Here is a 13,358-nt window from a genome sequence, read left to right as displayed (position 1 = left end):
CAGGCGCTCTTCTTTGCTGTCCAATGAGGAACACACTCCTACAAATAAACCTGTACTGCTCTGTGTTCTGAGACTCAGAAGAACCACAGGCCTATAATGTGTCATTTGGTCAGTTCTGTGGGTGAACTCAGCCATTACTGATTTGCATGTGCCCAGAGTACAGCCTACTGCCCCGAGGACTTCTTCATATTCAGGCCACACCTTGTGCTGGATTCAGCCTCACACAGGTCACAGCACAGAGATGAGGGCCCCCACTCAGCTCCTGGGGTTGCTGCTTCTCTGGCTTACAGGTAAGGAAGACAGCATTGGAAATTCATTCAGCTGAATGTGGTCAGTGTTGCCTGGTCTCTGGGAAAGTCTTCATCTAACATGATTAACTGTGTAGAAATTTGTTTTCAATTGTCTAATCTCAGGTGCCAGTTGTGACATCCAGCTGACTCAGTCTCCAGCCTCCTTATCTGCATCTCTGAGAGACAGTGTCACCATCACATGCCAGGCAAGTCAGGATATTGAACGGAGTTTAGTATGGTATCAGCAGAAACCAGGGAAACCTCCTAAGCTTCTGATCTACAGCGCAAACAGCTTGGCAGAAGGGGTACCATCAAGGTTCAGTGGCAGTGGATCTGGACAACAGTTTTCTCTCAAGATCAGCAACCTGCATTCTGAAGATGTTGCAACTTATTACTGTCAACATGGCTATAGTATTCCTCCCACAGTGATTTAAGTCATGACATGAATCACCCAGAGAAGCAGAAGTGAGAGACCAGGCTGCTCAAATTGCTCCTTCTGGTGTCTCCAGCTGTTGAGAGAGTGTTTCTCTTTTCTCTTTGACAGTATTTAAAGATCAATGTGATATTTTTGTACAGGGGCCAGATAAGCTTTTCTATGTCCTAAGTCTCTGTCTTCTTCCTGAGCACTAGCATGAAAATTAGGGAAGTGGTTCTCCTGACTCACATGAAGTATTAATTTTCGTGGGTTGCGGCAATGACAACAGCTGAGATTTACACAACAGAAAAGTAAACACACACACACACACACAAACAGCCTACTTATACCCCTACAGAAACATAACCCCAAACAGGAGTGTTAAGAAAAATTATTATTCAATTAAAATTAGGAAATTAGTATCTTAGTATAGCATTAAAATCCTGTGGGTACAGGCTCCAAACAATGCAATAAGGTCATTCAAAACCCATGGCCTCATAGCAGCCTCTCCCATAGCCAGAACCCTGTTTAAGAACCCTGATTTGTCTTTCAGAGGATCTGGGTTTGATTACTAGAGCCCACTGGACTGCTATCAACTCTCTATAACTCCATTTCCAGGATAACTGAGACTTTCTTCTGGATTCTGAGGTCATTACACTCATGTGGCACACAAATATATATGCAGACAAAACATGAATAAACATACAATAAAATTAAGAATTACATAAGTCTTAGATATTTAAAAACTCTTAGGAACTAGCATTCTTATAAACGGCTATTGGGAACAGGGTATTCTCAAAATTTAGAGTCCATTTTTTTTTTTTTTTACTGAAAGTAAGGTTTCCTGTTCATAGGTTCCTCAAATAGCTTGTTAACTTTCTATATGCATGGAGGAAAGGAGCCTTTTCTACATTAAATGTTTATTCATTTCTCTTTTTACCAGGAGGGCAAATGTCTAAGTTACTTTACTATTGCTCTGACAAAACACCACAACCAAGGCAATGTATGGAAGAAAGCATTCATTTTGGGGGCTTACGATTGTGGAAGGTTGGTCCATGAAAAATATGGTTAGAAGCAGGCAGCCGGAAGACAGGGATGGCCCTGGAGGTATAGCTAAGAGCTTATATATTTATCTGCAAACTGGGAAAGGAATGACAACATCATCGAGCTGAATGCACACCAGTTTTCAGTCATACAATCAGGCCATTCCAATCCATGGCTTCATGGCAGTCAAATCCACCCAGAGGGATATAATTAAGTAGGGATAGACAAACAATTCAGGCTAAAACTGACTTTAAGCAGTAAACAGTGTCCTTAAAATAACATTGCATGGAAGTTCCCCTGTTTATTTTTTTTTGCATATTCATGATCTAACACTCATATAACTGCAATCGGTTGCATCATAGCAAAAGGACATGGGACTACTTCTCACTTTGGCCTGGTCAGGTTCAGTGTAACTGGATTTATGTTGAGGTCTTTGATCCAATAATAGTTGAGTTTTGTACATGGCATTAAATATTTGCATTCTTCTACATGTTGACATACAGTTATGAAGGCACCATTTGTTGAAGATGCTTTTTTCCATTGTACAATTTTTGCTTCTTTATTAAAAATCAGGTGTTCATAGTTGTATGGATCAATGTCAGGACCTTCAGCTCTATTCCATTAGTCTACATGTTGGTTTTGATGCCAATACCATACTGTTTTGATTACTATAGCTCTGTAGTTGAGTTTGAAGTTAGGGATGCCTCTTGAAGTTCCTGTTTTGAACAGGATTGTTTTAGCTATCCTGTTTTTTTTTTTTTGGGGGGGGGTTCCTCATATAAATTTGAATATTGTTATTTTGAGATCAGTGAATAATTGTGCTGGGATTTTGATGACGATTACATTGAATCTGTAAATTGCTTTTGATAATAGTGACATTTTCACTATGCTAATCCTACCTATCTATCCAAGAGCATGGGAGATCTTTCCATTTTCTGATAACTTCTTCAATTTCTTTCTTAAAAGACTTAGAGTTCTTGTCATACAGGTCTTTCCTTTGTTTTATTAGAGTTACCCCTAAGATTTTTTTTTTATTATTTGTAGCTATTTTACAGGATGTTGTTTCTATATTTCTATCTCAGCATGTTTATTATCATTTGTATATTCAGAGGGCTACTGATTTTTTTGACTTAATCTTGTACTCCATCACATTACTAAAGTTGTCTATCAGCTCTAGGCATTCCCTGGTAGAATTTTTGGGGTTACTTACGTATACTATGATATCACCTACAAATATTGAAACTTTGACTTCTTCCTTTCCAATTTCTATAATTTGATCTTTTTTTTTTTTTTTTTTTTTGGTTTTTCGAGACAGGGTTTCTCTGTGTAGCTTTGCGCCTTTCCTGGAACTCACTTGGTAGACCAGGCTGGCCTCAAACTCACAAAGATCCGCCTGGCTCTGCCTCCTGAGTGCTGGGATTAAAGGCATGCACCACCACCGCCTGGCTTGATCTTCTTTTGTTGTCTTATTGCTCTAGATAGAATGTTGAGTGCCATATTGAATAGATATGGAGAGAGTGAACAGCCTTGTCTTGTTCCTGATTTTAGTGAAATTGCTTTGAAATTCTCTCCACTTAATTTGATGTAGCTGGAATGGCTACCCACTACAGTCAAGCCTATCACAGAATTATTTCTATTCCTACACTCAACTTCTGTCTTAGTTAGGGTCTCTGTGCTGTGAAGAGACACCATGACCATGACAACTCTTAATGATGAAAATACTTAATTGGAGATGAATTACAGTTTCAGAGGTGTATTCCATTATCATCATGGTAGGAAGCATGGTGTCCAACAGACAGACACGGTGCTTGAGATGTAGATGAGAGTTTTACATCTGGATCCCTGGGTAACTGCAAAAGACAGTGACACACTGGCCAAGTTTGTACATCTGAGACCTCAAAACTGGCCCCTCAGGGAAACACTTCTTCCAGCAATTCCACACTTACTTCAACAAGGACTCAACTCCTAATTGTGTCATTCCCTGCAGTCCAAGCATTATAACACAAGAGCATATGGGGGTATTCTTAGTCAAACCACCACACCCACCTAACCTTTCTTATTTGGAGTGATGAATTTGGAAGGTTACTGAAAGAGTTCTGGTAGAGAGAAAAGATGGTTGCAGGTGATTATGAACAGAAGGTAAATTCAAAATATGTGATGTGTAGAGGGTAGAAAATGTGACCGTCCTAAAAAAGAGCTTAAATTGCATCCCCATAGGGCAGCATGGCTTCACAAATACACATTTGTTGATGCCAGATTAGGAACAACAAGCAGGAATATGACAGTCTGCTCAATATGCATGGCACTGAGAAGAGTTTCTTGCATAGACACTGACTCATCAGACCTCCAACTACACCCTCTAGTGGCTATGTTCAGAGCACAGAGGAAAAGGAAGAAACAAAACCCTGGATGGACTTTGCTCCCTACAGGTGAGAGATGCACAGTGCAAGAGGTCACAGAAAGCAAGTTACTCTCACAGCCACAAGATTGACCTTCCCAGAGGACTAGAAATCTGGGACTGGAAAGATGGCTTAGTTATTAAAAATCCTTAGGCTGTGTATTTGTGTGATTCAGAATTTATAATTGTGGGGATCCCAGGATAGGATAGTGTTTTACTTATATCCCTGCTAAGAATTATATTTTTCTCTTCTAACCAAGCATTCTGATGCTGTGGGATGGTCTGTATGTCAAATTGCTTTGATTGGTCAATAAATAAAACACTGATTGGCCAGTGGCCAGGCAGGAAGTATAGGCAGGACTAACAGAGAGGAGAACAGAGAAAACAGGAAGGCAGAGGGAGTCACTGCCAGCTGCCACCATGACAAGCAACATGTGAAGACGCTTTTAAGCCATGAGCCACGTGGCAAAGCATAGATTAATAGAAATGGGCTAAATATAAGTGTAAGAGCTAGACAATGATAGGCCTGAGCTAATGGCCAAACAGTTTAAATAATGTAAGAGTCTGTGTGTTTACTTTATAAGTGGGCTCCAGGACTGGCGGGACTTGGAGGGAGCTGGAAAAAAATTCTCCAGCTACACTCAGAGTTGAAGCTGTCTGTCTCTTTCACTCTTATATTGTCATACATATCTGAATGTCTCCTAGTAGTCACACCCGTGCACAATTCAGATACTTTCTTCTGAATCTCTCATCTCATCAGGCACATACACATCTCTAGCATCTTTTGTTTTTTTTTTTCAAAAATATTGCTAAATTTTATTTTATCAGTATTGGTATTTTGCCTATATGTATGTCTATGTACCATATGAGTGGACCTTTTATTTTGTATTGGTAAATAAAAAGCAGATAACTTCTGGTGTCGATCATTTGCCATATTCCCATTGAGTGTCCCTCACATAACCCAGTTATTGGTGACTCTTTGTTGTTTTGCACTGAGTTGGCTTTGTGATAGAGAAAGCACATGTGGCTCCTTTTATCAGCCATTTGCTGTTAGTCTCATGGAGCCTCTGAGCCTGATCTCTGTTATTGGAAGGTCTTGTGCAGAATGTCTCTTCAGCTTAGTGTTCCCTTCTGGAGAGGCTGGTCCCAGGCAGACTCCCTAACTGTTGGTTTAGTTTCTGTGAGTCCCTGTAAGCCCAGGTTTGTTGGTTGTGTGGGTTTTCTTGTGGTGCCCTTGACACCACATGGTCTACCATACTTCCTCCTCCCCTTCCTCAGGGTTCTCCAAGTTCCACCTAATGTTTGGTTGTGGGTCTTTGCTAGGCGAAGCCTCTCTAATGATAGTTGGGCTATGCACCAATCTATGAGTATAGAAGAATATCACTAGGAATTACCAAATGAACTTTTTACTTCTGATATTTCAAATATACATGATATTACACAGTGTATCCCCATTGTAAAACATATTTGTGAATAGGGACATAATATGTTTGTAGGAAATGATACACTTTCCACATTTTGCACCTTTGTTTAATGCTTTCTTATCAATGTTTATTTCTTTGTAGAAAGAAATGTGATGTGTGTTTGTGTTTACATGAGTATCTGACTGTATTTGCACAATTATCCCTTTTTCTCTGATTAGGCAGAGTGATGAACACCCATGGCTTTGGCTTTCCACACCTTTTTTTCCAAGTACACTAGCATTTATGCCGATCATCATCCTTGTAGCTTTTCTTCTGTGCTCCACCTTGGCTTATTACTGATTTCTCCAGCAGGCGACAATACCAGCACTGACAACTACTGTAAAATACAAATCAGAGAAAGAAGGTCCCAGGTTCTTGATCAATTCAGCAATCCATAAATGTCTCCACAAATTTTGCCACTTCTTGAGTCTTGTCTGAATACATTTTATTGACACATCACATGAAGCTGGTGACCCTAAAAATGTACTCTATTCAGAGATGGAAAAGGCTTCTTCCAGATGCTCACTCCTGTTTAAAACAACTATGGCTCAGGAAGATCAGAAGCCCTTAAAATCAGCAGGAGGCAGAATGTTAGATTCATTACAGCTGCTACATAAACAGTATTTATGTTTCTTTATTTTTCTTAAAAGAGGGTTTATCAGCATGTAACTTCTGTGGAAATTTCCTGAAAAAACATGAGTTCTAGACTACACATTGGCACACTGGTGTTCCTAGGGCTTTGTGGACTCAGGAAGAGTTAATGAGCCTGATATGGATGAGCAAAGTATTAGTTGAGCATTAGCAGAGCAGCTATTATATTTAGGGCAGGCAAATAGGCAAATCTGGGGCATCAGGATTTCATATATATGTACATATACATATATACATATATGTATATTACAGCCATCTTTGCTGAGCTTTATCATGGAAAAATTAAATTCCACATATTGCATATTGCAGGGTAGAACCTCTCATCCATGGAGATCAAATTAAGCCTACCTATGAGGAAGCATTATAAGTAATACTCTGGACCAGTAGAGTACAACACCAAAGAGAGAAAGAAAACAAAACAAAAAACAATAAACAAACAAAAAACCCCAAACACTGCAACTTATATGCTACAAGAGTGCTTTTGTTTATAAGCTAAGTACATCCTTGTTTACACCCTGCTGTTTGCATATTTATTCCCCAGAAGCAATAGATGGCTCAGACTTGCTTTTAAGAAAAGGAAATCAGAAAATAGATGCTTGCAGTCACAGGAAGAGACCAGGCACCAAGATGGGTTTGTCGGTGCAAACTTGTCAGCTTACTGCTACTCAGTGTCCTAGGTGAGAAAGAGGGGAGGCTCCAAGCTCAAAATGAGCATCCTTTTATTCATGAAAGTGTTGGTTTAAAAGGTCGGGCAGCAATGGCTCGCCTTTAATCTCAGCACTCAGAAGGCAGAGCCAGGCAGATCTCTGTGAGTACAAAGCCAGCCTGGGCTACAGAGTGAGAGCCAGGACAGGGATAAAAACTACTCGGAGAAAGTGTCTCAAAAACAAACAAACAAACAAACAAAAGCTACACTCTTCCTTCCTTCCTTCCCTCCTTCCTTCCTTCCTTCCTTCCGTCCATCTTTTCTTCCTTCCTTATTTATTTCGTTCCTTTTTTTCCTTTTCCTCCTCCTCTACTTCTTTGTCATTATATGTTTCTTTTTACATAGTGTGTAGTATAAAGATATACCGGAATCTTGCTTTCTACTAACTTCTGTTTCATTTTATCTTTCCCTTCTTTATATCAAATGGAGAAATTGTTCTCTCCCAGTCTCAAACATCCCTTTCTGTTTGGCAGAGAGAGAGGGTCACTATCACTGGCCGGGCCAGCTCAATTGGCATCCCTGCTAACCTTCAATAGCACCAGAAGAAGCCAAGAGCCACTCTCAAGCTACTTATTTATGGCACATCCAACCAGGCTCCTAAGATCCCAACTTGCTTCAGTGACATGAGTCTGAAACCTCTTACTCTCTCACAATCAGCAGGATGGGGCCTTAAGATGCCTCCACTTACTAATGACAACAGAAATGTAGTATCCCATTCACACAGTTCTACAAAACAGAATAAAACCTCTTTCAGCTTCTCAGGACACAGAGGCTTCCACCTCAGATGATGAAATGCAGTCCAGAGTTTGACTGAACTGTAACAGTTTCTCTCAGTATTTCTGCAACAGAAGCAGGGCAGTTTTACTGATGGGCCTTAAGCTGTCCCTTCCTGCAAGGAAATAAAGGAAATGTACAGATGGAGATATTGGGATAAGACAACCAGATGCCCCATCTTTGTGGCACCCTATGCAAAGGAGTGATTGAGAGCTGGGATTCAGATTTCCTAAACTGGGAATTGATCCTGGGGAGAACATCAACGGGCTTTTGAGAAAATATGCACCATTTTAAGAATTCATATTTTCATAAATGTTTCAAGTTCAGTGAGGAACAACTGTTCTTCCCAAGAATAAGCTTTCATCAGTGATGATCTCTGTCTTCATCTGGGAGAAGTAAACAATGAAAGCAGAGTTGTCTGCCTTTCCTCTTGGGGTAGGGAATACTGATGATAGTATCTTTCTACATATTTGTAGACTGTGCAACATTGTGGAAATGGGTGTGTCTAACAAACAAACACTAATGCAACAAAGTTGTGAAACTTTCAATTTACAGCAGAGTCTTCATTCTACTTCCTAAAGTATAAATTGAGAATTTGTGTAATCTAGTCTTTAAATTTTAGATTTTGGAAGTACACACAAACATGCAGACTAACATAAAGAGGTCCTGAACTATATTCATACAAAGAACAATTCAACTTAATAATTGAAAAAATAATTTCAAGTAATTACATATTCAACACAATCCTTCTGTTAGATTTTAAATGTTCAACACTTCCTGCCTTCTAGTTTGTGGTGCCAATGTTTTTGTTCGACCCTTAGCTACAGCAGCAGTAGCAGCATCACTGAGCCACCACATTAACCAAGCTACCTAAAATAGCCTAAAATTTGTTGTAGAACCATGGATCAGCTTTATATTAGATAGTTTGGCACAATATTGGGAAATGTAAGTTCTAATCATATATATGCTTAGGGTTTTCCAAGTACTATGTATAGTAACTTTATCATGGCTAAAACTATTTCCAATCTACATGGTTTATTTGGAGTAACTCAAATGTGCATTGAAAATTTGTGTAGGGAGTAATAACTTCTTTACTCCATTAACTAAGCTTAATATATTATAATCAATATTTCCTTACTGGTTTAAAAAAATCAGATTTTTTTTTCCTGATACAGTCCAGGTCTCACATAGATCTGCCTGAACACAAACTTGCAGTAGAAGATGACCTTGAACTTCTGGCATTCCTGCTTCCTACTCTGAAGAGCTGGGACTACAGGAGTGGACCAGTTCATGCAATGCTGGGCCTCTAACCAAGCATAAAGTTTTAATAGTAGGCAAGAAGTCCATAAATTAAGCTACTTTCAAAAAAATAGTTTCTTGCCTCTTAGGAGCATATGTATGTTTTTTGCATGTATTTATCTTATAGCCTACATCTTATTCTCTCTAATGCTGCTGATCATTCACAGGAAGAAACAGTCCCAATTTCAGTTCATAAGTTTTGCTGAGCACATTACAATTCCCATGAATAATTGTCCATACTCTTTCTGGGCTCCACATGGACAAACACCCAACCCTGTCCTCTTTATAACAATCTCTCCAGCAGGAGGAGCCAATAACACATGTTTATCCAATCAAGACACCAGCCTTTGGACTGCTATCCAGTAACAATACCTGCAACATTAGCGACAAGAGAAGTTTCCAGTTTCTGATTCACTTGCCATCCAGCATTTTTTTCCTAGTCCCTCTCCACTTCTGTGATAGTGGTCTGGGCACATTTTGTATTTATAGTTAGCCAGTGGGAATGGGAGTTCCTGACATTTCCTCGTTTTGTAGATGGAGAAAAGCCTGTCCTGGGACACTAGCCCTGAACAATAACCTTCCTGGACAGGAGGATTAGTATCACACCTGTTTCCTTTTCCTTTCACTCACTGTAGTCCAGCGCAGAGCTGATGTAGCTGCTGGAGTGAAGATTCTTGTCACCTGAATGGAGGTTGCTGGTTCGCATCTTAAAGAGTTTCAAAAGTTGAGAATATAAAGGCCGTGAGAAGAAATCTGTCAGTATGCCTGAGAGAAAATATTTGACATAATTCAGTTGACATGGAATATCTCCACTGTGATCTCAAAGTATCATTATATGAAGGGGAAAGACAGGCAATGTATGACTTTTCTTTGGCTATTGAGACATCTATTTTGGTATTTTTTTTTCTATTTTGCATATTGCTAATGGTATGAATCTGTGGAATGAATTCTTTTTATTTTTTCAAGGCAGTTACTTCCAACAGTGGAATAAATTACTATTTTGATGAATTCTGTATATTTATTGACATAGCATAATTGCTTAATCAAAACATACATATGTAGTATGAAGTCTTAAAAGTTCTTATTAATAAAATCAAACCTGAGCCAGGTATTGGGGTGAATTGGAAGATCAGAGAACCAGAATAAGCCACAGTTATCTCACCTCTCCGGATCCTCAGCTGGTCTTGTTTCATCAGACTGAAGGCCTCTGAGTCCTCATCCAGAATGGGTCTCAGCTGAACTGCTGCTCAAAAGCCTGAATGCTTAACCAGGCCAAATGCTTAACCAGCCAAATGCTTCTTGTTTCTGGTCTTCACGCCTTATATATCTTTTCTTTCTACCATCACTCCTGGAGATTAAAGGCTCACTTCTTGGGATTAAAGGCGTGTGTCACCATGCTTGGCTGTTTCCAATGTGGCCTTGAACTCACAGAGATCCAGAGGGATTTCTACCTCTGAAATGCTAGGATTAAAGGTGTGAGTGCCACCATTTTCTAGCCTTTGTATCTAGTGGCTGTTCTGTCTCTGACCCCAGATAAGTTTATTAGGGTACACAATATTTTGGGGAACACAATACCACCACATACATACATATTATCAGTTTCTTAAATATATTCATATTAATGGATATAATCAGGACATGGGGCATATATTTGTCTCTACTGCAGACTATTTGATATATCCCTCCAAGCAAATACTATGACACCAGTCACATTTTTCTTTGACTTTTTAGGTCAACCAGTTTCTTAATGTATCCACTTATTCTTTTTGAGACCACGCCTGTGCTTATCATCATTTCTAGGCCCCGTGTAGGTGTCATTCTAACCCTGACAGATCTTTGTCTTCTATGGAGTAGTTGCCTGCACATGTAAAACTCTTTGCATTCAACACTTCATGAGAACTCACGATAAGTCCACCATACCCTTACTCCCAGTGAAGACACAATCTGGACCCCAGTATGGCTATAACTCCCTGTGTGTAGTTTCCACTTCACTTTGTTACATGTTTCTCTCACCACATGACCTGTATCCCTCTTCCTTGAACCAAACAAAGAGTCATATCCTCTTATTTTCAAGAAGAGTTATGGTGCTCATAGTATAAGCAAGGGTAGCAACCACTGTATATTCAAAGACATGAATGAAATTTCTAACAGAAAACACCTATTACTTAAAGACAATGATTTGTGTTAAGAGGAAATGGAAGTCAGATGCAATAATCTGAAGTCTCATGAGAAGATTGGGCATAGATATAATTCTAGTCTAATCCAGGAAGAGAGATCATATCCACAATTTGAAAGGGAAAAAAACCTATGACTTTATCTGGCTTTCATATTAATTCTTTAGTAACTGATCTGTCATAATTAGAGTAAAATAAGATTGTGTGAAAAAATGAGTTAGCTACATGAGATCCTGACCTTTACAAACCATGTTTTCCAATATTATATTTTTATTCATATGGAAATCATCATGATCAAGAAGCAGCTTGGTGAGTTGTGGAGATTAGTCCCAATCAATACACTAGGTTCAAGGAACATTATGGAAAATGGGGTAGAAAGATTGTAAGAGCCAGAAGATCAGGGAGTTTGTTTTAAGATTGTATATCCTAATAACATCCAAAGCCATATATGTAAAATCTCACGAATATGTCTGCACAAATGTGAGCTTTACACGGAGGATAACAATGAACCTGTCATACTGGTTGGAAACTTTTCATGAGGCCTCAGTTCTTCACAAAATACCATAGACAACTGAACAATGTTCATGGAGGAAGATGTGCTCCTCCCCAGGGAAGAGCATACCAATTGGTTGTCCATGGACTAATGGACATGTAACATTATACAGATCTAACAATGTTATTTAAAAGATATATATACACACACATATGTGTGTGTGTGTGTATGCAATAACAATTAATGAAAACAAAAAGAATTCATGAATTTGAAGAGGGCAGGAACAGGTATTTGTGGGGTTTTAGAGGGAGGAAAGATGAAAGAGAAATGCTATAATTAAAATTCAGTCTCACATATAAGCAGGAAACAAAAAGATAAAGCTGTATCACATCAATAACATCTATATACCTATGAAAGGACCATGTAATAATTTGCTTACTGTTTAGAACTATACCATATGTCACAGTCCCTGCCATTGAGAGAAATGGAACAAGAAATCCCATTTTGAAAATAATAGAAAAGAAAATAAGGTGCAATTCATAGACTGGAACTGCTCTTTGGTCTCCCAAGAGGAGCACATTCCCTACAAATGAACCTGTACTGTCTCTTTTGTCTGAGACATAAGAGGACCACAGGCCTTTAATGAATCACTAACCTGATCATCCCTGCAGCTGTGCCCAGCCTTTGCCAATTTGCATGTGCCCAGAGCACAGCCCACTGCCCTGGGGACTTCTTCATAGTCAGGTCACACCATGCTCAGGAGTCAGCCTCACACAGGTCACAGCACAGACATGAGGGCCCCCACTCAGCTCCTGGGGTTGATGCTTCTCTGGCTTACAGGTAAGGAAGACAACAATGCAAATGTATACAGCTGAGTGTGGTCTGTGCTAGCTGGTCTCTGGGAAAGTCCTCTTATAAGAGAATTAATTGCATGGAAGTTTGTTTTCAATTTTCCAATCTTAGGAGCCAAATGTGATGTTCAGATGACCCAGTCTCCAGCCTCCTTGTCTGCATCTTTGGGAGAAAGTGTCACCATGACATGCCGAGCAAGTCAGGACATTTATAGTAATTTAGCATGGTATCAGAAGAAACCAGGGACATCTCCCAAGCTCCTGATCTATGTTGCAAAATACTTGGCAAATGGGGTCCCATCGAGATTCAGTGGCAGTGGATCTGGCACACAGTATTCTCTCAAGATCAGTGGCCTGCAGTCTGAAGATATGGCAACTTATTACTGTCAGCAGGGTAATAATTACCCTCCCACAGTGATTCATGCCATGACACAAACCATCAGGGAAGCAAAAGTGAGAGCCCAGACTGTCTTGATTGCTACTTCTGCTGTTTCGAGTTACTGAAAGTGTTCCTCTTTGCCTGGAGTTAAAGGAGAATATCGTGTTTCTACCTGCAGATCTGTATTTATTTAGATAAACTGTTCAGTGTCCTAAATCTAAGTCCCCTTCCCCAAGCCTAACATTAAAAACAAGGGAATGCTCCTTATGACTGATATGAAAAAATAACTTTTCCAGAGTAACAGAGTTATGGCAACAGCTGAGATTCATACAATCGTGTTGTCAATACCCAACCATTCACAGCACACACGCGTGTGCGCGCGCGCGCACATTAGGAGTTGCCTTGGAAAGAAAATGTTTGT

General features: G+C 39.6%; 2 gene segments (V, D, J or C); both read left to right on the top strand.

Moving 5' to 3' along the window:
- The first annotated feature begins 206 nt into the window (after positions 1 to 206).
- Positions 207 to 724, top strand: LOC114688210. The segment is given in 2 exon segments: positions 207 to 290; positions 414 to 724. Coding segments are annotated over 2 exon segments (360 nt in total).
- Positions 725 to 12,463: 11,739 nt separating this feature from the next.
- Positions 12,464 to 13,062, top strand: LOC114688209. The segment is given in 2 exon segments: positions 12,464 to 12,547; positions 12,671 to 13,062. Coding segments are annotated over 2 exon segments (441 nt in total).
- The last annotated feature ends 296 nt before the right edge of the window (positions 13,063 to 13,358 follow it).

The sequence above is a fragment of the Peromyscus leucopus genome, chromosome 3 (assembly GCF_004664715.2).
Source record: "Peromyscus leucopus breed LL Stock chromosome 3, UCI_PerLeu_2.1, whole genome shotgun sequence".
NCBI lineage: Eukaryota > Metazoa > Chordata > Mammalia > Rodentia > Cricetidae > Peromyscus > Peromyscus leucopus.
Note: the sequence above shows the minus strand (reverse complement) of the source record. Positions and strands in the feature narration are given on the sequence as shown.